Below are 27,051 nucleotides of genomic sequence, written 5' to 3' on the forward strand. Positions count from 1 at the left end.
ACTGTTCCCTTTGAATTGGGTGGGCACCGTGTTAATGCCCAAATCGTACTCGGCATCAAGTAAAGCGCTATCTAGGACGCATCGGAAGATTCTGGATTTCGCCGTTTCCTAATCTATCGGAGCTTTCGTCAATCGCAACTTTATTTGGCATTGATTTGGCAGGCTTCTTTCCTGCGTCAGCGTTCTACATCATGCTTCCCGCTCCCCTTGACCTTATGGAAATAATTTTTATAACTTCAACAAATCGTTTTCGAACCGGGATTGAAAAAGTATTTTATTTTAAAGTTCACATGTTAAGTTGCGAAATTAGTGCCACAGTTAGGATTCATCTTCACACCGAGAGAGCAGAAAATGGCGTCGTAGATTCAATGCTGCTAGCTGGCCCGGAGATAAAGCACGAACCATTCTTGCTCGATTGCAAAGGTTGAAGTTCTACGGCAGTAGCTGGATGGACGGGGCTCCGGGCTGCAACATGTTCACTGCCCTGTCGAAGCGAAAACAGAAATAGTGAAGCATGATAGACCTGTTTCAGTTTTCTTAGCCGTTGCTTGCTCCAGGCAGGAGAGCATATAGTTGTGTGCTGTGCGCAGCGTTAAGCAGCGTACATCGTGTGGCGTTAATGGTTGACCTCAACAGAAGAATGTTGAATGCATAAGAATATTTGGCTTGTAATGGCAGTGATTCTTTACTTATATAATGAAAAAATATTTTATTAAGATCACATTGTACTCTCATCGAAAGGGCTCCCTATTATTTTCATTACCAAGTTTATGTTGTTTAGAGAGTGGCTGCTAGTTAGGTGCTCACCCTTGGTGGGGAGTTTGTGTCCAGCAGTCCACATGCACCAAACTTACCTTTGTTAAAGGGCTGAGCAGGCCAATTCGTCGCCAGAGCTTCAGTGCCAGTGGACTCGATAGGCCGAGGGCGTTGTCCAGATTATCACTCTTTCCTATTGGACGGGAAATAAACCGACATTTGTCTCTTTCCAGTACGCTATGGTGCAGATATTTGTAGCGGCGAACGCGAGTCATAAGTTATCAAAAGGCATTTTTGAGTGAAACGGGCGGTAACAGCCGATGAGCTAGGTAAGGTTTTTTTAGCGAAACAAGAAAGCGGCTGGAGCAGATTACACGTAGAGCCTGAAGATGCCAAGCTACTTTCTTCAGTTTCGGGTACAGAGCATCTAAACTGCGCCGCGTTACAAAGAGAAATAAAAAGGCTAGCAGTTGCTTCAAAAGTGGTCACAGCAGAGAAACAAAACATTACGTAAAACAAAATTCCTTCTGTATAAAAATAAATAGAAATGAAAACATACAAGACTGGTATTGCAAGAGCAATGATATCCTCAAAAAACGTACAGTACGCGTAAAACATACTAAGACGGTACCAGAATGGCAGATCACGAAAGCTAAGAAATATGGAAGTCATTTTTCATAAAGTGCCCTTTGACTGTATCTTTAAAATATGTTATAAATCACGGTAACAGCAAAATATTTTGTACTAAAGGAGTAATTACATATTGACATCCACCCAAGCGAAGCTATGCGGCTACAAAGTAATGCTAAACAGCTTTCTCAAAAACTTCGTAGTTAGAGAAAATTCTTCCTACTTCCGGTTCAGATAGCTTTCCTTTATAGCCGTAAGCCTGCCTTTGGGCCGAGGTCCTTGACTATTTACTTCCTTACTACAAATCTGCTCCACCTTGAGGGATTTTGCTTAATATTCGACCAGCACTGTTCTCTCTTCGACATACTGATCAGTTTGTTATCACCCTACCACCTAATGGGCTTGCCGTCCCGGTTAGCTCAGCTGGTAGAGCGACTGCCCCGAATCCCGCCCTTGGCTGCCCCTGCGCTTTGGTTGATAGCAATTAGTAATTACTCCACTGTTACGGATATTTTCCACCATGCGGGATTCCCCTAAATATTCGATCACGAAAAACATTTTTGGGTGGTAGGTGCTTGATAGTTAATTTCCTTTTTCCTGTGCTTCGCACGAGTCTTAGGGACCAGTTTTCTATTTGTTCGAAGGCGTTACTCTAGTAAGGAATTGCCTGGAATTTAGGCATACAGAACGGCTTTGTATATATTGAAAAGTGCTTGAGAAACTATTGTATACAACGGTGTAAAAAAAGCAGCACAAGCGAGAGCAATCAACAGCGAGGAAAGAAAGGAGAAGAAAGGAGATGGGGGGGGGGGGGGGGGGGCAGGAGGAAGGAAATCTATTTAATTTCCTCGAGTGTAATAATTGTAATAATAATGTGATAATTTATTCGAGTGTAATGCCTCTAGTGCAGTAAAATGCAGTTGTGCGATGACTAATTTTTACACTGCACATAAAAGAGAATTTATGAAAAGTTGAGCATCAGATGACTTTCTGCTGAGTGTGGTTTGCGTGTTCGGTGTTTCCAAAAGAGTAGTGCGACTGCATTCAAGACGCAGCAAGAATAGCGAGGGATGGTCTCAGGACTCGTCTTGGGTACCGATCGCATGGTGAATGAATAGTGGAATGAAAATGATTAAGCGTGAAAATGAGCAACGAATGCTTGCTTTCGCACAATGATCACATACCACATGCGTGACTGAGGCCCAGGCCGATGAGTACAGTTAAAATTGTGGAGAGGGCGCTGCACCAGAAAGAGGAGATCCGGTACAAAGGGAAGACTTCCAACCTGCTTGAAGAGAACGACAGTCAATAAGTCAAGCTTCAATACTTGCGTGTGTGGCAAAAACACGCGCATAAGCAGTTGTTTGTCCGCTGTGACCAAGAAAAGTCCGCTGTAACTTAGAAGTCGGTCACCTGTAGAGAGCTCATCATAGTCCTTAAGATTGAATAGATTGTGATGATACTATTGTGATTAGAGACTACAGAATATTATCATGGTCGCTTGATAAGCGGTGAGAATGGGTCAGCTGGGAACCATCTGGTTATAACTAGTTGACGTCAACCGATAGTGAGTCAAGTAGGGGAGATGAGGTGGAGATATACGTACTTTCTCCCCTGAGAAATATCTAGAAAAACGCATAGAAATTGAGTTTACGCGAGAGACTTGCAATGCCATTTATTTCAAATAATCCACGTGTAACAAGAGCTTTGACTGTCTTAGCTGGATTTTTTATTTAGACTTGTAACTCCCCGGCCCCATTTATTTTCCTCACGAAGCACACTACTATCTCCTTCCCTGCTCTCCACAGGGTGGGAGGACAAGTGCCGAGACCTTGACACAGCTACCGAATGACCGACTTCAGTCGAGGCAGTTATTAGTCAGAAGAAGCTATATTACAGCGCGGTCGTACACAGGTTTCCAGGTTTAGTGAATATGGTCGTCGTCGTCCAACAACCATCATTGCACAGTCTGCCGTTTCCACACTATGACATCAGCGTCCTTCTGGATTTATAGGTACCTAGTGGCCTACCTTCCAGATAAACCACGCCTTGCTTTCAATATACTGTCGATGGCACTGTCATGACTCGATGACCCTCCAGATAGTTTTTATCATGGAAAAATGGGGAGAGAAGATATTCTAGTTTTGGCGCTTTCCCGACAGAGCAGGTAGATAACGGGGAAAATCTGAGGAAAATTTAGGAAGTAAAGAAGAAGGAAAGAAGGAAGGGAACAAGTAAAGTAGTTGAAGAAAGAATAATGGGGAAAGGGAAAGATTGGCAGAAGAAATGCTCACTCACAACGAGAAGCCGAAGTTGACGTCGACCACCTGGGTTGTTTTCTCTACACAAAACATGCGAGTAAAGCGTACGACTGTAGCGGAGTTGTCGCTATTAGAGAGATTTATCTTACCGTGATCCGCGATCTGTCATCGTGACACTCTACCGTGCGTGGGTGGGGCGCACAAGCTGATTGGTCCCGACGCGGCAGGTCTATGTGCCGACATCAAGTATGTGGCGCCATCTATCGGCGTCAAGGGGATCTGGGCATGCGCAGTGGAAGGCGCGGTGGCGGATCACGGTAGCAGATCGCGGATCACGGTAAGCTAAATCTCTCTATTATTGCTAAGAATGCTGCAAGAAACGAGATACTACTCACGCATCCAGGTTTACTGATGGCAGCGTGTGGGGAGAAGTGGCGTTTGCCGGACACCTGTCCACACCGAACTTCATCTCGGGCGGCTCAATCCGGAAGAAGAATCTTCCAGCTGTCAGCCATATTTGGACGATGAACACTCCGAGGGAAGCCATGGTTGTGCCCTGGAACACGTTGATGAACACGTTAGAACAGACTTTTATTACGATTCCAAGACAAGGCCTCAAAGTGGAATGTCCTGCAGTCAACTAAAACCAAATTCTTGGGCTGTTGATATATTTGGACTAAAGCAAAAGTTCCACAGAGCTAAAGAATGTGGATACACAGTTGGAGACGGACAGAACAGATAGACACGGAATAATGTAGGAACAATGTCCCGGCATTAATGCACTTGATTCCCAGCGAAGGTAACGTAGCAAGAGCATAATATGGTTGAAGTTGCTGTTGATATTTGGTCACTTCATTGTATTAAAGCGGTCGGAGTTGGCGGTGGACAGGTTAAGGTGGGGGTCAACGGTGGAGGTCGGCAGTGTATGTTTTGACTTGCAATTAATGGAGAAAGAGCGATGATGATTTTACGCAATCATACCATCTTTGAGTACATGTCTCCAGTATTTGATAGGCGTTCGTTACAGTCTCCTCGAGCATCCTCAGTGCCAGCCACTTAACCATGGAGCTATCTGCACAGAAATCATATTTCGTTCTTTTCCCATGCGCAGTTTGCTTCCCTGAATGATGTCTAGCGCGAAAGTTTATTGGCCCCTGTTTAAAGGATTTCCCTATTTGAGGCGCAGGGCACAAAATATCAATTGACTTCATGACCTCAAGGACGATCAGAAAGTCAATAATTTTCTTACCGCAATTTTTTAGGGATAACCTGATCACCTCTATATTCAATAAAACATTCCACGTTTATTTTGCGCCCTTTTACAGATGGCGAACCGCAGAACAGAAGAAACATGTTCTAGGGAATTTAAGACCAGCTCGTTGAAAACTCGCCTTAGCGTTTGCCCAGGGAAACAGGAAGGCGAGAATCATGATCCCTGAGAACGGACCCGAAGCTGCGGCGTAGAGGGCCATGAAGAACTGTAGGAAAGCATGACGCAGGATTATTGATAAAAGAAAATACTTACGAGAAGGGCACAAGCTCTGGCTCTCTATGCGCAAAACATGCGTAAGTAAGATTTGCCGCAGTTTTGCACTGCTTTGCGCCTGCGGCTTCTTGACCCTTCGGGGCCCACATGAGGGAGATTCTCACTGCCACTGGAGGTAGGGGAATGATTTTCAACCATTTTAAATGATGATTTTTATCAGTTGTAGGCAAATAGGGTCACAGTTTTAAATGAAAGATAATCAAAAAGTTAATGAAAAGGCAAATCTACTGCTGGCGAGATATTTTCGGTGCAGTTCTCCGAACTCAGTACCACAGAGGCATCTTCTTAAGTGCCTTCAGTAGACCCTATTTGGGCTTATGTATTGCCTAGCTTTGATATTGTTCAGTGCTACAAGGCACAGGATTCTGATACATCTTTTAATTAGTAGGTAGCTATAGGCAGTATATTTTCTGCTCAATTTGAAGAGAATCGCTGAAGCTTTTAATTTATGGAGTAAATTTGGCTTCAAAGTTTTGCCCTGCGTTAGCAGCGAGCGATTAAAACTGCCATAAAAACAAAACAAGTCGGTTGGCGGTTTGAAACTTATTGTGAAGCAACAAAGGACTATTGCAAGAAACGTGTGCAAATATCCCATAGAAATGGTTTAAGCTGAAGATGCATGCCAAGCGTCTGCTTCTGAACTTCGTGGTGCGCTTGTAACGAGTAATCAAGGCTGGGACTGAGAGCTTATGAGGCGCGTTCTCGGAAATTAATAACAAAAAAACTAGAAGCATGCTGAGGGATGATCTGCGGATATATTGATGTTATGTTGAAGTCATACAAAATATGTAAACAATTACTGTAAAAAACTCTTTAGCAGAAAATGTTCAAAGCGGAGGAGGAGGAGGTAAGAAAGGAAGAGAGACAGAGAAGTTAACCGGAGAAAGAAGCACTGGGAGAAAAAGGAAGACGGGATGTGAAAGAGAAAAAGAAAAGGGAGTAGACAGCCAAAAGAAGTCACTAGGGGAAACACACACTACAAATTCAAAGCTTGTGGTAAAGGCACGACGTTCTCTGGAAAAGGAGTGGCTGTCTGGCCTCCTTTGGATATACACCGCTGTCACTGCCGGAGGATCTCATGTGCCGAGTATAACGAGTACCGGCGGCGAGGACGGAAGCTTTGAAGGGTTCTTTCTGAACTCATGCACTTTCCGTTTCGCTATTTCTACTTTTTCTTGTCTTCAAGGAAAAATACACAGCAGCATCCATGGGGCAGCAAAAGAACACTAGCAAAACTGATCTCGTACTTCTGAAAAAGCAGCCACCTTTATGACTATCTGGGCGCATGCATTTAATGTCATCCTAATAATAAACTAAATCTGCACTAGGATAGATATTTTGATGAGTACACTCGATTGTTTCTGAACCTCTATGGGCTCCCTGTTGACTTTCTTTAGAATTCGCACGACTAAATTTATATTCAGTTTGAGTTAAGTGTTACCGCAAGTCTTGCTTCGTTTGCACAAAACACCTGCCCACAGGTGACGATTTGTCTCGGGTCTCACCCTCGCAGTTGAACTGATGTAGGGAACCAGCAGGGCGACAAGAGTCATCGTTGTTCCGCTAGCAATCGCTGTAGACAAGATAACGGCATTTATTTTTGTTAGGAATATTCATTGATCCCATTCATCTTGAATTTGAAACAATGAATACACGTTGAACGATGAGACTAAAGCAACAGACAGGGGTTCGGAACTTACCGAGACTGGCCATTACAAGAACAGTCCTCTTCTCGGAAATGCGGAAATGAGGTGAGACTATGTCTATGAACAAAACCGCAGCGTGCGCGTTCACTATCGAAGACACTGTGCTGAAATAAATGAAAGAAAAAAATTACAGAAGAATGCTGGACTCACGAGCAATGCAGTGCCTAAGCACTACAATCGAGCGTGACCTTTGAAACAAGAAATATGTATAAAATATTTGGCAACAGCTGAGTAATTACTTATTAGCTTCCACACAAAAATAGCAAACAATTATTGCCCTAAATCATTAGCACTCAGCATTTACAAATATTAACATCCATCATATGCATCAGCTTCGAGGTTTTGCCCTAAATAGATTGCACTGAATTCAGCCGGCAATATTATCATAAAAAGGGAGATACCCAAAGCGACAAGTAATCACGATCCCGCTACTTAACGTAAGTGTTGCGTGAATGGCTAAGTGTGCACCAGTTGTTGTTTTTTTAGCTTAGCTCTCTCTCGATAATTAATGTTCCCATTTTTTACTCTCTGTTGCAATTTCATTTTCTTTTACTGAGCATTATTGCCGCTTGCCCTTTGGTTGTGACATATTCGTGCTTTGCCCTGGCGACATTCCAATTGTAGCTGGATTCTGCTTACTAAACATCATCGCAAATCACCTACCTATATTCAAAAAGGTTCATGAAAAGCCTTTAGTGACGCTGTACGCAGACGACGCGGAAAGGGTTTACCAAGTACAACAAGCAAAGCTAACCCTAAAGTGAGAAGTCAAGGACTTGTGTCAACGCCCACAGCGTCGTCACTTCTACTATGGACTGCTTACAAAAATCTATTGTGAATCGCCTCCCAACAAAGCAATTTCTCATGGACGCCGGCAGGCTCCAAAGGCAGCCCCATCATTTTCTGGTCCCAGCATGAATTTTGCGCTAAAATGTGGCCTGCAGCAGCTGGTTTAAGCTGCGCAAAAGCGGTCGTTAGTTGTGTTGTCTGAGGTGTTTGTTTTATAGTTTATTTTTTGATCTTTCAGCGTGGTAAGTTTTAAAAAAGAGCATTATTTACCTGGAATGGCTAACACAGGTGTGCCTCTCTTTATCTCTCACTGTTCTCTCTAGCCTGGAACGTCAAATGTGTGTCGAGCAAGCGGTGTATGTCTGGTGGAAATAAGCGACGTGGCACGGGACAAAGGTGTTTTTTTGCAGTTTTGGAGAGCAGGAATTCTCATGCTACCTCGGCATAGTAGCAGATTTTCAGCCTCTAATTTGGCACGCACGTCATATACCAACAGCAATACAGAATACTGTCACGTGGTGGTGACATTGCCGTTAGCAACAAACGAGAAGGCTTGATCTTCGCAGGAATCAACTCTTAATTGAGATTACTTGCGCCCGCAAAATAACTAAACAATCGGCGGCGGCGATAGCAACAATCTTGCTCAGCGGTCGTCGATCTACGAATGCCAATTTCACACATCAACGCTCGATTTAAAGGCGGCGAAGAAAGATCGAGATAAAACCGCAATCTGTGACTAGCATAACCTGGAACATTGTAGAAACACATGGGAGTGGTTGGAATCTTCGAGATACATCTCGATGCATCTTGAGCGACAAAGCAAATGATAAAGCGTCGTCTCACGACAACGAGCATGAACAAACAAAGAATACAGAATCGATCCGCGTGCTATATTCACAGTGATAAGGCTGCATGTAGGCGGTTGTCGAAAAAGAGCAAATAAATATTTGCATGGTTAGCGGCAATACGAGTAAACATTTATATCTGCAAAGTCGAAAATGTACGCCTGGAATTTTTCAATTCATCGTCTAATCTGTTTTCAACTTGTTCTTGATACGCTTTTGGCTCTTTCTATGCAGTCCTTTCTGCGACAAAGGAATCATTTGCTGCCAAACACTGCTCGTCAGCACGACACAATCGCTACAGCTAGTCGGAAGGACCATTTCCATATAAGGAAAAAGTGTTTACGTCGCATTGTGACACACGTTGTTGGAAGAGTCGGCATAAAATTTTAACGTTTTATGCCTGCTCCAAGGAACACACTGTGCAGCATGCCGGGGCAGTAATTCCAGGTGGCCCGATGCAGCGCTTGGGGCAATGAGTCACCGAAAGACTGAGCGGAAGCAAGCGGAGGCATTTTTGAGAGATGTTGCGAATTTCGAAATTCAGTGGCGCCAAGAATAAGACCAACATCCCGGAAGCCAATCGTTATTAATTTTCAAAAGAAAGACGATGAATCATATTTCTAAATTTATGAGTGCAGCACACCCGAAGGGAGGGCAGTTATTAAACCGAGAAGGATCTTATTAATTCATCTTGTAAAAAATAATCTTAGCCATAGTTTATTGTAGAGTTTGCTTCTATAATCTATTCAAGGCGTAGGGAGTCAGAGGTGCAGGTTGTGTGGAGCACCTTAATTTACGAAACAAATATGTTCTATGGCAAACAGAAGCCGGCTGCGCGCTTATTTTGGGCCGAGAAATTTACTCAATGTAGATGAAGAGCATCAGAGGACTGCGTCTGTAAGACCAGCACCTCAGCCTCAATGCCACACGTTCTAGCAAAACCACAGCAATACCATTGGTGCATCGTTGTATACTTCATGTCGAGTGCAAATTTCAACGTAACTTCTATAGCTTTGGACGGTATATATTGAGCATAATTGAGCGTTACTAGTGACACGTCGTGATTACGCGTGATCAGTAAAAGTGTAGAAAAATTCGAATTGCGTGCTGCAGCAAAAGGTTATATATGCTGGATAGCTGCCCTAGAATAGAACAGCACTGAAACATCTCTAGGTATTAGTTAGTGTCGTAAATTAAACACTGTTTGATCGTGAATAAGCATTTACTTTCTCGCTACAACATCAAGTCAAACATCGTTCAGAAGGTCTAGGCGGGTAGAATTCAAAAACAAAGTCTGAGCCACACAAAACTCGGTCTAACTCGGTGAAGCCGGGATTAAACAACATGCATTTTTTTTTCTCGCTTAGCAGGATTATAACTGCACACGTAAGCTCAGCCTACTATGTCGTGTAACATGCCCAACTAATGCAGCCATAAATAAACTCGTGTAAGAATGAATGAATGAATGAATGAATGAATGAATGAATGAATGAATGAATGAATGAATGAATGAATGAATGAATGAATGAATGAATGAATGAATCGTTCAACCTCCATCACCTGATTGAGGCGCTCGCGATACCGGCCACATAAAGGCCTCGAAGCCCGTGTACTGAGCCTGCGCTTTTCTTGACGTAGTAAGGAACAATCTGAAAGGAAAAGAAGGCTAATTAAAAATAGCATCTTAAGCGATATACCTAGCCACAGTCAATAAATTTTCACCTGTGCTAGCCTAAAGGCAGTGACACCGCGAATCATATTTATACCTTTTCCGAACGCCACTGGTATATCTTAAAGCAGTAGAGTTTGGTGTTAAGTGGTAATTGGTTCTGTAGACATAGTGCTCAGCGTTCTATTCTTGAACATGAAAAGGAGCAGTAGGAAGCTTTTAAGACATATTGTTTTCATATTATTTTAACAATATAATATAGCATTAGTAAAGTTATTAAGTATGTCTTCTGGCTGTGCCTTAACACTATAAGGTTGCTTGCGCTTTTCAATCATTTCGAGCCACGCATTCGGATTTGAAACAAGAAGTCAGCCAGTTTACCAGTGATAGAAATGTATTCCTCAATTACCAAGCAACGTGACGATGTTACATCCCTTTTAATGTGTAGCGACTAGCGTGGCATGCGTCCACCGCACGCCGAAAGACGAAGTGGAAGAAGGAGGCAGCGCGGACACGAGAGCTTCGGAACGCTCGGGACCTTCGCCTCGGCCGGACGCTGCCGACGCCGCCTCTTCAGCTTCTCAACAAATAAATGTGGTCGCTGGTGCCCCTGCCTCGCGACCTCCCCATTTGTGTTGACCCAGTGAACCGTGCCTTCACCCCGGCGGCGTCCTGGGATGGTATATTGGCAAGGCCCGGCTTTCGACCCGCCGCTTCCGACGTTCCGGCCTGCAGGCATCGGCGGGTGGTTCGACCCGCTTTCGCTGCCGCCAGCATCTGCGCCCGCACCAGCATCGTTCTCATCTACGGCTGCATCCTCGGGGCACAGCACGCCGCAGCTGCTCGCGGCCAGCTCGCTGCCACTCCTGCCCAGCACATCCGGCCCGGCTACTCTCCCACACGTATCGTCTAAGACAGAGGAAGCGCAGCCTAAGCTGTCCCGTTCTCCTGTGCCGTCACTTACACTCCCGACACCAGTGACAAACTCTGTCGTCATTCAACTGCTGGCGTGCGAGTCGTGTGAGGCAGCAGCACCGGACTTCAGCACGATACCTCGATTCCTTTTGTTTCTTTTCCTTTTTTTTTTTCTAATCGTCTAGGGGAGGGGCCCTGCAGCGACTCGTGGGGCATGCGTCCGCCGCCACGCCGAAAGACGAAGTGGAAGAAGGAGGCAGCGCCGGCACGAGAGCAGCTTCGGAATACTCGCGACCTTCCTCCGTCGGACGTTGCCGCCGCCGCCTCTTCAGCTTCTCCTCAAATAAATGTGGCCGCTGGTGCCCCTGCCTGCCGACCTCCACAAATGCATATAAGAGATTGATTTCCAGGATTCCGCTATTATTTTTGCGGCTAACATGGATAAACAATCTGACCAAGTCCCGAAATTCAGTTTTCTGTGGTAATTCATCCCTCAACTACAGGAATAACAACTCTGTACCTAATAACTGTTAGGGAGTGATTTCTAAGAGGTCGCGCTTTTCAATCATTTCGTGCCACGCATTAGGATTTGAAACAAGAAGTCAGGCAGTTTGCCACTGATAGAAATGTATTCCTCTACTAAGCATCGTGACGATGCTACATCTCCTTTTAATGCATATAAGAAATTAATTACCAGGATTCCGCTAATGTTTTTTGCGGCTGACTTGAATAAATAATCTGACCAAGTCCGGAAATTCGATTTTCTGTAGTAATTCATCCCTCAACTACAAGAATAACAACGAGCCCTCATTTCCCGTTCAATTTTCTGCTTATAACTCTGACCCAATAACTGCTAGGACGTAATTTCAAAGAGGTTATGCCGATTGGAATAATTTACTTCATTTTGAAGATAATATTGATTGCAGAAGGTATGCTTAAATGAAGATAAGACTTTACCGTCACCAGTGAGAGGAATATAACCGTAAACTGGAGTCGGGTTAATTTAGCGAGACTTCAAAACTGCAAAGCGCTTTTATCGGCACAACTGCTAAACCTGCTGTAATTAAAGAAAGAAAACAACGCCAAATTAATGCCTTATCAGTGGGATCTATATGCGACTCTGAGGAGTTATGCGCGATGTTGAAAACTACAACGTTCAATTGGTGAACTTGGGAACGACTTGTATCGAAAGGGAATCTTAACTACCCGTGTATGTTTCATCAGTTGTCTTGTGTAAAACGTTTTAGGCAAATTTGCTGCCTCCACGTTTACAATTATTTCTGGCGTTACTCTGTGTCACCTCTTTTTTTCTTCATTGTAGAAAGTGGCTGAACAAATGGTGCTGACCTGGAAAGCTTTTTATTTTGTTGTTGTACACTTTAACGATTCTTTCTATCACTCACTTGGGTTGGTAGCATTCATTCCCAGTATCATTCGCATGGGCTCTCAGCTCCTTAACACTTTTGTTTTCTTCCTGGCTGAATTTTATTATTTAAACGCGAGGGTAAATAGAACACGTCTTGCGAAAAACGTGCATTTATTTATCTTATCTGTAGTGCCACCTCTCTGTTCAATAACCTCGTGTGATAGAGTGTAATGATGGAGCAGTCGGCGTAATTTGTAACTAAGAGATAAATGCATCTCTCCAGCGTGCAGTGTTCACTTGGTTTGCTTTGGTTTTATAGGGTTTAACTTCCCGAAACGACTCAGGCTGTGGGAGATGCCGTAGTGGAGGACTCCAGAAATTTCGACCACCTGGGATCTTTATAGCTGTAATACACCGTAGGAGCACAACAGGGGCCTCGGCGGCAGCTTTTCGATGGAGGCGAAAAGCAAGGCGCCCGTGAATTGTGCGATGTCAGTGCACGTTAAAGAACCCCAGGTGGTTGAAATTTCCGGAGTCCTCCACTACGGCGTCTCTCATAGACTGAGTCGCTTTGGGACGTTAAACCCCACAAACCAAACCAAACCAAACACTTCAACTGTAGAATGAGGCGTACACTCACTCCAAAGCGTCTGCGAATCGACAGGAAAAAAAAAATAAAAAACTTCTCCTGCAAATTTGTTGTCAGGGTTCATCAGATAACGCAAAGAGAGATAAAAGAAAGCAAAGCCATTTACCTGGTCATGACGTGTTACGGAGCCGGAAAGAACAGGGTCGCAGTCCCTGAACCAGTAAACTAAGGCCAGTGCCGTCAGTCCGTGTAACGCGTAGTATACGGTCACTAGACTGGACCCTACAAAAGCCACTCTGAAAATAGAAAGAATGCAACGGGGCAAGCTTCTGAAATTAACACAATGTTTTGCGACAATGACTGTTCTCATTTTCGACTGTGCGTGTACATTAAAAATATTGGTAATTGATGTTTCAGCACCGTAACCTTAAAGGGAAGTACAGGCTGCTTGCAAGGTGACGAAAGAAAACGATCAAGTAATGGTCTGCATTGAGTGAAATGTAACAGCACACAGAAAGAGGAAGGAAGGGGGGGGGGGAGGGGGTGACACCACATTTTGTACTATTACGAGTGCGTTAACTAGGCAGCTATACGAACTACGGTGCCAGACGTGAGACAAATAACGGCCGTAAGCTGTCGGTGTAATGCAAGAGGATAAATGTCCAAGGTTGTTCTGAACCGCTATCCCTAATAGAAAACACTAATATGACATCATTGTTGAGTGCCTGCCAGTGCGACCTCCCGTGTTCTACTTTCTCCTTCATATTGTCCAGCTCGTTCGTCATCTTCAGCGTTGTAAACGGTAAGTTCAGCAACCAAATTTAGACGGTTACGGATTACCAGTAAAAGTTCGTTGATCTAAACATATATTCTCAGTGGTCGCACCATCAATATGCATATACGCACTGATAAATGGACAAAAATGAGTTCACGTAGTCATCGAGTTAAGCGCGAAAAAAAAAAAAGCTGAAAAAGTACAGATGCCCCAAAAGTAAAATGGAGAATGCGACATCTGGCCAATCTGAAAGGATACAAAACGAATGCAGATGCCGGCAGGAAGCGAGGGGGCATTGGCACATCCGTCGGACTCACCTCGATCGCTTGAGGCTCACCTTATTGTCAGCACGAACTAAGGTACGACCGCCACCACCTGTCAGGTGCTTTCAAGGCTTCATGCAAGGGCTTATTGTTCTTCCATGCGCTTTCCGCTTCTTCAAGAATGGCACAATTCTTGTCTGCGCGACCGCCGAGGTTAACTTATCGGCGAATTTATGCAATGAGTAGTTCGCTTCTACAAATGCGGTTGCAAGCGTACTTGGGCCGAGGGAACGCATGAAAAAAGGATAGCGTGCACGTATTGGACGCGTTGTCCTGGCGAGCAGTGATAACAGCAGCGCGGCTTGGCTCGTCCCGGTGATAAGGCAAGCATCAGAAAATAAAGATGGTGAAATGTGGATTTAATGGTTGGCTGGAACGTCTAGCACTGGCAGTACTTCGGGCACAGCAGGGTCGAATTACCAGCCGCAGGGCACAGCTTCAGCGCGAGCGAGATGGGCGCCGGAGACAAGCGATGGTGATGGCGATGCCGCAGCGTTTTTCTGTTCTTTGTCTTCTTTACATTTCCCCCGCGTGAAGAAATCGCCATCCTGGCGAGTCAGGGAGAAGAGACGACCAGAGGGTTGTAATATGGCTTGAGGCGGCTAACGTGGACAACCTCGCGGCCGCGACGGCGGTGGTCGGAAGAAGGGGTGACTGGCTCGATGACGTAGTTCACAGGGGATGTGCGTTCCAAGACGCGATAAGGTCCGTGGTATTTGGTGTCTAGTTTGTTGGTGGCAGGAACGCATAGCCAAACGAAGCTGTCGGCCAGGAACGTGGGAGCAGGGGTATCGGGATCATGCTGATCTTTGCGATAGCCTTGAGTATTGGAGGTAAACGTGCGAGCAAGCTGACGGCATTCCTCGGCCTTCTGTGCAATATCTGACAAAGCACTGTACTCAGAGGCATCTGGATGGTATGGCAAAATTGTGTCCAGAGTACAAGATGGTTCACGGCCATATAAGAGAAAGAAGGGCGAAAACCCAGTTGTTGCTTGGGTGGCAGTGTTGTACGCGAACGTTACGAATGGCAGTACCTGGTCCCAGTTGGAGCTTCCCGATTCAGATGTAACATACATTGCGAGCATGTCCCCAAGCGTACGGTTGAAGCGCTCCGTGAGGCCATTTGTTTGCGGGTGATACGCGGTTGTAGCCCGATGTATCGATTTGCAAGACGACAGGAGCTCTTGAACTACTTCGGAAAGAAAGACACGACCTCTGTCACTCAGTAGCTCGCGAGGGGCGCCGTGTCGAAGAATGAAGTGGTGCAGAAGAAAATGGGCTACCTCTCGGGCTGTCGCCGCGGAAAGTGCAGCAGTCTCGGCGTAACGGGTCAGGTGATCGACTGCGACGATGACCCATCGATTACCAGCGGCAGTGCATGGTAGCGGACCATAAAGGTCGATTCCCACGCGATCAAACGGGCGAGCTGGACAAGGTAAAGGCTGGAGAGGGCCAGCGGGGTGGCGAGGAATCTTGCGTTGTTGACAGGCGGTACAAGAGCGAATGTAGCGCCGTACGAAATTGTACATTCCCCGCCAGTAGTACCTCTGACGAATTCGATCATAGGTTTTGAGGACGCCGGCATGAGCGCTTTGAGGGTCAATGTGATGGTGGGCACAAACCTCGGAGCGGAGGTGGCGCGGAATGACAAGAAGCCACGTTCTGCCATCTGAGTTGTAGTTCCTGCGGTAGAGAAGGCCGTCCCGAATGGCGAAATGGGAGGCCTGTCGGCGGAGTGCCCGAGGATGCGTAGCCGCGGAAGTAGTGCCAAGGATATCCAGCAGGTTAGAAACCCAAGGATCTTGTCGTTGCTCGAAAGGCATATCCTCAATGGTGAGTGCTGACAAGAATGCTTGAGGAGGGGACGATGAGTTAGGCGAGCGCACCGGTGACCGAGAAAGAGCGTCGGCGTCAGAGTGCTTGCGGCCAGAGCGGTACACTACACGGATGTCGTATTCCTGAAGCCTGAGAGCCCAGCGCCCGAGACGGCCAGACGGATCCTTGAGAGACGCGAGCCAGCAGAGAGCGTGATGATCTGTAACTACCTCGAAGGAGTGGCCGTATAAGTAAGGGCGGAACTTCGTTACAGCCCACACGATTGCTAAGCACTCCTTTTCGGTAACGGAGTAGTTGGACTCGGATTTGGTGAGAGCACGGCTTGCGTAGGCGACAACGTATTCGGAGAAGCCAGGCTTGCGCTGGGCGAGGACGGCGCCGAGGCCGACACCACTGGCATCGGTGTGAAGTTCTGTAGGTGCAGTAGGGTCGTAATGGCGAAGGATTGGTGGTGACGTCAGAACATTGCGCAGTGTCGCGAATGCATCATCGCAGGCTGGCGACCAAGAGGAGAGGTTAGGGGTGCCTTTCAAGAGCTGTGTAAGGGGGGCTATGATGGTTGCGAAATTCCGGACAAAACGACGAAAGTACGAGCAGAGGCCCACGAAGCTTCGCAGTTGTTTCAAAGTGGTCGGTTTCGGAAAGTCAGCGACGGCTCGCAGCTTCTCAGGATCAGGCAGAACGCCATCTTTACACACAACATGTCCGAGTATTGTGAGCTGGCGGGCACCAAAGCGGCACTTTTTGAGGTTCAGTTGAAGACCGGCGCGGGTTAGGCAGGTGAAGACCTGACGAAGTCGAGTCAGGTGGGTCGGGAAGTCGGTTGAAAAGACGACGATATCATCGAGGTAGCATAAACAGATGTTCCATTTCAGGCCGCGCAGTACAGTGTCCATCATTCTTTCAAATGTGGCTGGGGCGTTACAGAGTCCGAATGGCATAACATTAAATTCGTATAGTCCGTCTGGAGTAATAAAGGCGGTCTTAGGACGATCCGCCTCTGCCATGGGCACCTGCCAATACCCGGAGCGTAAATCGAGTGAGGAAAAGAATTCTGCGCCTTGCAAACAGTCTAGGGCATCGTCGATTCGTGGGAGGGGGTACACATCACGACGAGTGATTTTGTTGAGGCGGCGATAATCAACACAAAATCGTATGGAGCCATCCTTCTTTTTAACTAGGACCACAGGAGACGACCATGGGCTACAGGATTCTCTAATTACTCCGCGTTGCAGCATGTCATCGACTTGTTGGGCAATAACACGGCGCTCAGTCGGGGACACCCGATACGGCCGCTGATGGAGAGGTGGGTGAGCGCCAGTGTCGATGAGGTGGGAAACGGTCGTCGTGCGGCCCAAGGAAGATTGCGGAATGTCGAAGGAGGCGCGGAATTGGTGTAGGAGGTCAAGAAGTTGCTCGCGGTGGCGCGGTTCTAGAGCGCTGTCCACGGAATGGTCAAAAAGGTCCCGCTGTAGCGGATCTGAAGCCACACGAGTTGGAGTCAAGGCGTCAACTTGGCAAACAGGGAATGACACATCATCAAAGGTGAACAGAAGGTCCACGGGCTCGATGCGGCCGAGGCACTCCCCTTCGATCAACATAGCGGGAGACGGAAGAGGATTGGCTACCAGAAGTGTGCTAGCGCCGTTTTTCATGTCAAGGACGGCAAACGGCAGCGGTAAGTGGCGGCGGCGGCAGACAACGTTAGAGGGCACAAAGAGGACTGTTGCGGCGGTGGTAAAAGAGGCAGTGAGGGGAACCAGAACAGCGCTAACGGGTGGGATGGTTGTGTCATGTGCTACGAGGAGTTTGGTCGCAAAACGAGGACACGGCTCGTGGAGCAGGGCATCAGACGGTGCATCACTCGATTCAATGAGCTCTACTTGAGGACTGGCGCAGTCAATGATAGCATGATGCTGGGACAGGAAATCCCAGCCGAGAATGACGTCATGAGAACATGTGGGGAGAACGACGAATTCGATGATGTACAAGGCTGCAGCAATGACGACGCGAGCAGTGCAGATAGCTGTCGGCTGTATACTGTGAGCGGATGCGGTACGAAGCGATAGTCCCTCGAGAGGCGTAGTCACCTTTCTGATGGAGCGGCAGAGTTTTTGGCTGATAACTGATACAGCGGCACCGGTGTCGACGAGCGCAAGAGTATGAACACCTTCAACGATGACAGGAATAACATTCGCGGGATTAAGACGAGGACTTTGAAATTCGGTCGGATACGCAGTTCGTGCCTCGCGAACTGCGGCGGTTAGTTTTCCGGCTGGGTAGCGGGTCGTCGGCGCATTGGCGAAATGGAGCGGCGACGTGGTGATGGCGAACGACGAGGGCGGAAGTCCGGAGGTTCAGGGGGTGCTGTTGGAGGACCCGATGGGACTGGGAACTGGGGGGCCAAATAAGGTGGCGCAGGCCGTGCAGCAAAGGCCATATTTATTCGGCGCCTGCAGTAGCGTGTAGTGTGCCCAGGGATGCCGTAGTGGTAGCAAATAGGCCTGTTGTCTGATGTGCGCCATGGAGATCGTGTCGGAAGCAAGGGGGGAGCAAAAGCTGTTGGTGCCGACCGCATGGGGGGCGAAGCATAGGCATATGCTGGCTCAGGCGGTGGACTTGAAGTGACTTGGGCATACGTGCGGCGCAATACTTGAGGAGGAGCCGGCGCGAATGCTGGAGCGTAGCTCAGTGGCGCAACGCCGGACGATGAAACTGTGGGCGTGAGTAACGGCATTGAAGGTGCGGCCGGAGCTGGTTGAGGAACAGGATTAGGGAGGACTTCAGATACATGCTGTTGGATTGCATGGCGAAGCTCCGGAACAAGGCCAGTTGTTGACGACTCCTTAACATAGGGCTGCAAGGACAGTTGTCGCGCGACTTCCTGGCGTACAAAAGCCTTGATGTCTTCAGAGAGGCTAGATGACTCCCTCTCCGCGGCTAGTCCAGCAAGTGATGTATGAGGCTGGCGAATCAAAGCACGCTCCCTCCGGAGCTCGTCGTAGCTTTGACAGAGGTCATAGATTTCCTTGACCGTAGTGGGGCCTTTCGCGATGAGCATGTGAAAAGCGCCGTCATCAATTCCTGTGAGGACATGACGTATTTTAGCGGCCTCGGTCATGGTCGGGTCAACGCGACGACACATATCAACAATGTCCTCAATGTAACTGGTGAACGTTTCACCGGGCAGCTGCAGTCGCGACCGAAGACGCTGTTCCGCGCGGAGTTTTCGGACGGCGGGGCGGCCAAAGACATCAGAAAATTTCGTCTTGAAATTCGCCCAGGTGCCAAAGTCCGACTCGTGGTTTCGAAACCACAGATTAGCGACGTCGCTCAAGTAAAAGATGACATTGTTGAGCTTACGGTTGTCGTCCCAGTTATTGTGACGGCTGACCCGTTCGTAAGTGGTCAGCCAATCGTCGACGTCGTCATCGCTGCTTCCACTGAAGGTAGCCGGGTCCCGTTGACGAACGGCACCTGTGCAGGTGACTGGCGGAGGTAGGTGCAATGAAGTCGGCTCCGTCATTGGGGTAGTCAATGTTCTGCTGCGAAGTTCCAGGGCGAGATTGGTACAGGGAACCTCAGATTGACCTCCACCAAGTGAAATGTGGATTTAATGGTTGGCTGGAACGTCTAGCACTGGCAGTACTTCGGGCACAGCAGGGTCGAATTACCAGCCGCAGGGCACAGCTTCAGCGCGAGCGAGATGGGCGCCGGAGACAAGCGATGGTGATGGCGATGCCGCAGCGTTTTTCTGTTCTTTGTCTTCTTTACAATGGGTAAGCTGGATGTGCCGTCACATCTTCGTTCGCTGCCGCGCATCTGCTGATAGAGCGCTCTGGTATCAAGTTTCGATCATTTCAGCCACCGCTTACCTGATCCATCTTACTTTCCGTCCACCTGTACGTAAATGGGGACTACCAAGAAATAATTGAAGGTTGAGCAGGTAACATTACGTCACCCACATGCCTTCACCAACAGGCATTCAGTAAGCAAGCAAGCATTGCGCCGGTAGTCCGAACACTTTGCGCCTACCCGTTTTCTGCTTGCTTTGTACAGTTGCAAGTGCGCAAGCTTGTGGGTGAGAGCGTACTGTGAGTTCAATCGTCAGTAGAATCCATCTTTACGTTTTGTGTTCTATCCTTTAGCGCTAAATGAGAAGAATATGATGTCAGACTGCCATGTTTTGTGGCGTCACTGAGAAACAGCTGTCCCTCGCCGGTGCCACTTTCACCGCTTAGCCTTGCTTCTAACCAAACACTATTACATTCGTGATCCTATTCACCCCTTACTACATATTCGATACGATCTGGTAATATCACTTTGGCATCCCCCACAAAACAATTATTGTTTGCTCAGCCCCATGCTTTCCTTAGCTTGCCGATGCGGCTCTGTCGCTACTTTTTCCATAGGGCACCCTAATTAAGGCGGAAGCCTTACTTGGCTATGTTTGCGGAAACGTGTTCGCAAAATATGGAAGCAAAATGTAACGTGTGACATGACGTCACATCAACATGAGACTGGTAGTCGTGAATGTGTATGTAATGACAAGTGGCATATAAATGTTCATTAAATGCCCTTCATCTGTTCGTTTATGTTCATGACTTTCCCTAATGAAGAGCTCGGTTTGCATTTTGTTTAGTCCTTGTTTTGTTCATATTCTATTGCCCAAACAACAAGTATTTTGAAATTATTTGCCATCTTCATTATGTATCCTGATGTTATCTGTATGCCCCTCCTGCTTGGGCCGTAAAGGCCTGTAGTATTAAATAAATAAATAAATAAATAAATAAATAAATAAATAAATAAATAAATAAATAAATAAATAAATAAATAAATAAATAAATAAATAAATAAATAAATAAATAAATAAATAAAAGTGTCATGTCATGCCTAGTTATGTCAAAGGAGTCATTATAGCTTAGTCATCAGTCATGGTCACAAATCATGGGTCAGTCAGGTCGGAGATCCAATGTGCATGGATATGGAGTCCATGACTTGTGTAGGTCAAAGTGATGCCCGTGAATAGAGTTTATTCATAACTCTCAAAAGTGCTGAGTCATGACACTCAAAAGAGGCTAGTGGTGAGGCCCAAAGAGGCTGAGTCATGACACTCAGAAGTGCGAGTCATGGCACTTCAGGAGCTATTATGTGCAGCCAATTGCGCACATGCTTTCGCATTTCTCCAATGCAGATTTCTGTAGTGCTCTCAAAGTTTTTTTGTGGACTGAATAAATTCTATGTACCACTAATAGACATTCGCATGAAGTGACATGGAGCTGTGAGCGTTACTCCGGAGGCTGGAGTATTCTTCCAATGCCTGTGGCCTCCACCTCTGATCAAAAACCTACTTGCAAGGTAGCAAATTTCTGATACTTTTGCAGTTTCCCCTGTCCATATCATTTGCACATTTCAGAAAAGCAAGTGGCTTTCTCGCATGCTGCGTTTGGCTACAAAGCACGGGAACGTTCACCGTGCTGTATTCGCCGCGTGACAAGCAGGTGGCAAACTTTTTTTTTTTCGCCTCGCCGTTATATGCAACCCTCGGCGTTTCCTGCAGCTGCGGCGCCTGCACTGTTTCACATCTGTTCGGGCACACAAAATTCCGCGCTGCAGTGCTCATCAGTGTACTTGTAGGAAAACCCAAAAGGGTTTTAGCTTCCTAAGTTTTCCATGGCAAACGCGGCGGTCAGCGTACACAGCAGTGATTGCACAACTTCCTTACGAAGTACTTGGTTCTACTAAAACGACTGATTTATGAGAGAGCAGTTATATTTCATGATGTTTCAGCGTGTTTGAGAGAAATTTACAAAATGCCATGAACGCTCCCTTTCACTTGTCAGTGTTGTTTTTATTTTGTGCGCAGCAAAAACGTTCTATCTGTAGTGGAAGGAGCTTTGTGGAATACGCGCTTTTACATCGGTCGGGACTTCAACGCGCATTTGACTACATTTATTTTTACCTTCATGCATTTTTAAAGTGTCCTTTCATTAGGAAATTTCTCGGAGTCTTTCAGGATTGCTCTATAGGTTGAATTTGCTCTAAACAATCTGTAAACGGGTTGTGTTTGCGGTAAATACGAAGTCGCTAAACTATACCATTTGAAAGTTTTATAGGGCAACATACGTAACTTTCATATTTCCTGGATATTTTTTGTGTTTGGATTTTGACCCTGTATATTTGTAAGTGTTGCACATTTATGCTTCAGATGCTGTATTTGGCTCGCTTTTAAATATAGATTTCCACTCCGGTCCAGTTTGCTTTTTTCGATAAACATGAATTTATTCTCATCTGTAAACGAAAAGCTCAAATTCGAAACTCACGTTTTGTTTTAAATCAGTGGGTCAGAAATAAATATTCTAGGTGCGTTCCTGGTGGCACAATCTTAAAGAATCGTGAGATGTGAGTGATTTGTTGAGCGTTGATTGCTGGAAAAAATATATAATGCGCTTCTATACATTCTCCACTGCTTTAGTATCTTTTTCTTCCTCGTTACAAGGGAGTATAATTATGCGACGCTCAAAGCATTAGCTGCAATTGGCAACTAAGTGGCATGTTAGCATTACCCTGCGTATGATCAAACCCGCATAATTCATATTTCTTTATCAGTCAGTCGCCGGCTTCCGGGAAATTACTTCTTTCTCTTGCTCAAGACTGGTCACGTTATAACTTTCGGTGCATGGTCGCTTTCCTCCCTTTGTGCTTCAGTGCAAAATATAATTATTCTGAAATGGCCTTTTAGACTGTAGGCCGTGCGACACATCTGTGTATATCATGAGACGCCGTGATGCTGGAAATCAATTTAACGAAACCTTGGTGAATAGCGCGACAAGTTATTAAATACATGTATTACAACGCAACTAATATAAATTTGTCTGCTTCAAACAGCCCTGCACGTTAGCAGTTCGCAAGAATTATGAGCTTACGGCGTGAAATATTTTCCTGCACTGCGTTTGGAACAACATACGACAAGGTTCTTGACATGTGTTTATGCAATTGGACGGCCTTCTGATGACAGAGCTCGATGTGAAGTTACTACGCGGACGTTTGCAGACTTTCTGGTGCTGCTTCTCGGGGTACTTTTATATATTTCTGACGCAGCGAAAGCGTACTTGCGTGCATCAGGCAACGACCTTGCAGCCAGGAACCGCTGCGTGATCATCTGGTCCAAGCCCAGTCGCATCAAGTGGTTAGGGAAAGTTGCGATTAGGCAAGCCCATAATGTTTCATCTGTCGTAAAGTCGATGTCGGTTCTGCACAAAGCGAAAAGGAAAGAAAATAGTGCCCGATTTACGTGGCTAAGCTGAATGAGACAGGTGTGCTAGCATGTGGTTCTTTCTTTACCTTGGTTTAGATTTGCTGATGTTCAGTATCATCGGTCGTGTACATGCGTTTGTCTAGCCTCTATTATGTCCAGCATATTTATTAGCATACAGCAATAACTGCGACATTATGTGGGAGACCAGCGCGCACACTCACGCACACATGCACGCACGCTTACGCACACACACACACACGCACGCACGGACGCGCTCAGATAACACCACCTAGACTAAGAGAAGGCCAGCGCAAGTTCCCCCTTTCCTACGTCACGACAGTGAGATCTGGCAATAGATCGGCGGCGCCGAGAGCAAGCGTACGCAAGCAATGCGATCTGGAACGACTCGGCTCAACACCACCTAGACTAGGTGGTGTTGCTCGGCCTGAGTGTGCGTGTTTTCAGCCTGTTTGCTGTGTTCCTTATCGGTGCTGCATAGGCGCTTACGAGAAAGGCATCTACAATGTCTGGGTGTTTTTGTGTGCTAAACTGTCGCCCTAACTATGCCAACGGATCCAAAGCGCAAGTGTATGTACAAGTTTCCGTCGGACTCGGCTCAAAATGCAGCGTTGACAAAGGCTGTGCCGTGGAAAAACTTATTACCGATGAAGTGCACTGTGGTAAGATAGCGTTTTTGTTTAATTCCTAATACTCGTGCTGCTATTCGAGCACACAATTTGCACAGCACAGCTACTAATAATCGAGTAGCATTCGCCGTGTTTTGAGTGCGGAACAAAATTGTTTTGGAACCTAAATTATTTTGTTATGTAAACAATTTTATTTCACTAGTGCCCATGTGATCGTAGTTGCCGTAGTCAATTACTGGTTTAAAGCCTAGTTAGCTGCTCTCTGCGTTAATACACTCAAGGCAATCGCTGCTCCTAGCTTAAGCAGCTTTTTTTTTTATATTTACGTTACAGCTTCGTGACCAGCACTTTCGCGAAAGCGACCTCGTATTCACGACAAGCTACACCGAGTGTCGTCAAGGTTACCGTTCTGAGTAATATATCTACCCACCGTCCTTATCTTTATCTATCCATCTAACAATAAGTGGGCTCTCAGATGAATTTTGTGCCTGTCTTAATGTTTATTCAAAAAACTGAATGAAGGTGAAAATTTTCTCGCCACTTCATTTCTGCCATTGAAACAAATTCAAGGTAGATTGTGTCAAACTTATCATATACTTCAAGAAACTGGCAATATTAGATAACACAGGTAACACAAGTATAACCCTTTTCATTGCTAGCACTAAAAATTTCAAGAAGTAGCTCCAGAGCAGCGTTGAAAAAAAAGAAACGCAACCGTAGGGTGAAGCCGACTTTCAGTATGATCTCACTACTATGACATCACATAAGCTTGCACAGGCCTTGTAGCAGACTAGGTGGTGTTGGCTTAGGCAGGCACGCCCACACCGGCCATCCCAGCCGATGTAATCAAGGTTTTAAAGAATATGGTGAGCCATAGCCCACTTAAACCAATTCAGTGCTTTTCAGAGTCGCCTATCCTTATATGCAGTGTTTTTCGTTTACCAATGCAAATTAATTAGTGATGACTAATTATCTATTTTTAATTATTGCCTTGGGGAAAAAGGCGTCAATACAGGAGTTGTAGAGTGCTTCGAAAAAGGGCAGTCAACAGCTCCTGCCAACTCGGCCATTAATGTGGTCTCATGACTTAACACAATCTGGCCATGTTACCGTTAAACTGCCAACTGTTAGAAGTTTTAGCCGTAAGTAATGGCTTTTTCGCAAGCAACATATTTTATGCCAGCGCACTGATAGGAGACTGAATAAAGACATCTTCAGGGTACGCCTGTTGTGGGTTACGGAACACCATGGTTTTATCTGTACAAAGCTTACCTGCAATTTAACCAAAAACGAGCAAACGCGATAAACTCTGGTTTGCGTCATAAATTGCTATCACCAGCTTACGTTCTTATTCACGTACCCACTAACCTACAAAGTCGCTCACCACTGTGCCCTGATGTTCATGCAAAATACATCACTAGTCACCAGTGCATTTGTTATCGCAAAATATTGACCGCAAATATCTCACTCGCTCACTCACTCGAAGATAAATCGTGTAATGTTCAGAAATTATAGATGGCGATTATGAAGACTGTGCATTTAGAGGAATGTTATTCCAGTTTGAGGGTGTTATTCGTGCGATTACGAACATCTTGAGAACCGTGATACGCTATTGATACCCCGTAGATCAACAGACGTATGGCGGCTGGCGCCAAAGATGTGGCCAAGTATGCTTACCGCAGAAAATATGCCGTGGCATTCATATCCCGCAATGGTCGCAGCGGTGGATCAATGTGTGCCCCATCATATATCACCTTGGAAATGATTATCAGCGGTGATGCTGTCATAACCACTGCCTGCACCGCATCGGCCCAGACGACACTGCGGAGGCCACCCTGCGGAAGCGAAAAGGAATATGTTAGAAACTGCGCAGCGCAAAATTGTCTCCTTGATCAGTTAAACACCCATGTGTAATTTCGGCGCATAGCATATTTGAGTGCGACAAAATGACGTAAACCGCCGAAGTTTTCCAGGCTGAGTAAAATGCGCAAACTGAATGCGTTTATGTGCTAAGATCGGTTCCACTTGCAACCACTACATACTCAAGTTTTGTGCTTGTTCTCACTTGGTGCGAAGAAGAGACAGTGCCTTACCTCGACCTCTTCTATAACAGTTTCCCCTCCATCTCACTCTTATGCGGTGCTAACGCTTTCAAAGTGCATAAATGCGTCGGCTTGACCGTCAAGTAAACATTGCAGTTTTCATTGGCACCATGCTGCACAAGTGCTGGTTACTTTAGAAAAATTCCGTCGTGCAACTATCGTTGCAAAATATTCGCAGCTCTAACCGGAAAAGATCGCATCAGACGTGCAACACAGTGTCAAGTAGCTTTTTCTTGGACGCCACCATATGAGCACCGAAGATGCGAGTATTTGAAAACGATGCAAAATGATGTGAACTGATTATTTCATTGCGCTGAAGGTGTTCGCAGTTTCGAAGTTATAAAAAGTGATTTTTCGCTTACTGACTGACTAGCGACCTTCCATTTGCAACCAAGGCCTAACTGTATTGTTCTAAGGGAGCAACTGATAGAAATCAGTTAGCCGGCTTGATAACACTATTCATCTGCTTTCCGATGTCCGCCATCACTGGCAGAAGAACGGGTCGCGAAAAAAATATCATGGCTCACACAACCGATGAGGCGCGCACCTGGACCACATGTGAAAATATAACACTTCCTATGCAGACATGGCTAATGTTTCGTTAAACAGCCTAAAATATCAACATACCTGACTCTGTTTAACCTCTTACTGCACAAATTTTCGATCAAACAATTTCCACTGAGTTCCATTTAGGACATAAGAACCCATATCAACCTTGCCTCGCGGAGAAACTAAGTGATTACGACACTGCTTCAAAATATTGAGTCTCATATATGATAGAGTACGGAGGTGTCAATACTTTTGCGAAAGTATAAAGTTGCATTTAAACGCCTCAGGCTGAATAGGAATTTCAGTGCTAGACCGCTGTATGGCAAGTCGTTTGAAAACAAATCTTTCTTTTGCAGAGGTCCAGGAATACATGATCGCAAAAATTTGTGTATAAAACTTGTGGCGCGTGCGCCCCTGCGGTATTTCCTGCAATGTTCTCTCAATGCAATGCTTTGAAGCTGGTTGAACGCCTTGATACAGATAGCAC

General features: G+C 46.1%; 1 protein-coding gene across 1 annotated transcript in view; it reads right to left on the reverse strand.

Annotated features, from left to right (window-relative positions):
• Positions 1-261: 261 nt before the first annotated feature.
• LOC146182440 (sodium-coupled monocarboxylate transporter 2-like) overlaps positions 262-27,051 on the reverse strand; it is a 39,819-nt gene continuing 13,029 nt past the window's right edge. Inside the window, exons 6-16 of the mRNA XM_084575951.1 lie at positions 25,591-25,748; positions 23,121-23,261; positions 13,239-13,368; positions 10,094-10,182; positions 6,894-7,003; positions 6,699-6,766; positions 5,039-5,125; positions 4,043-4,203; positions 2,571-2,671; positions 855-949; positions 262-484 (exon numbers count right to left, since the gene is read on the reverse strand). Coding sequence (XP_084432077.1) covers positions 332-484; positions 855-949; positions 2,571-2,671; positions 4,043-4,203; positions 5,039-5,125; positions 6,699-6,766; positions 6,894-7,003; positions 10,094-10,182; positions 13,239-13,368; positions 23,121-23,261; positions 25,591-25,748 — 1,293 coding nt within the window. The 3' untranslated portion in view covers positions 262-331. The remainder of the gene's footprint in view (positions 485-854; positions 950-2,570; positions 2,672-4,042; positions 4,204-5,038; positions 5,126-6,698; positions 6,767-6,893; positions 7,004-10,093; positions 10,183-13,238; positions 13,369-23,120; positions 23,262-25,590; positions 25,749-27,051) is intronic.

Source organism: Amblyomma maculatum, chromosome 8, assembly GCF_055883805.1.
Source record: "Amblyomma maculatum isolate TAMU_Amacu chromosome 8, ASM5588380v1, whole genome shotgun sequence".
Classification (NCBI taxonomy): domain Eukaryota; kingdom Metazoa; phylum Arthropoda; class Arachnida; order Ixodida; family Ixodidae; genus Amblyomma; species Amblyomma maculatum.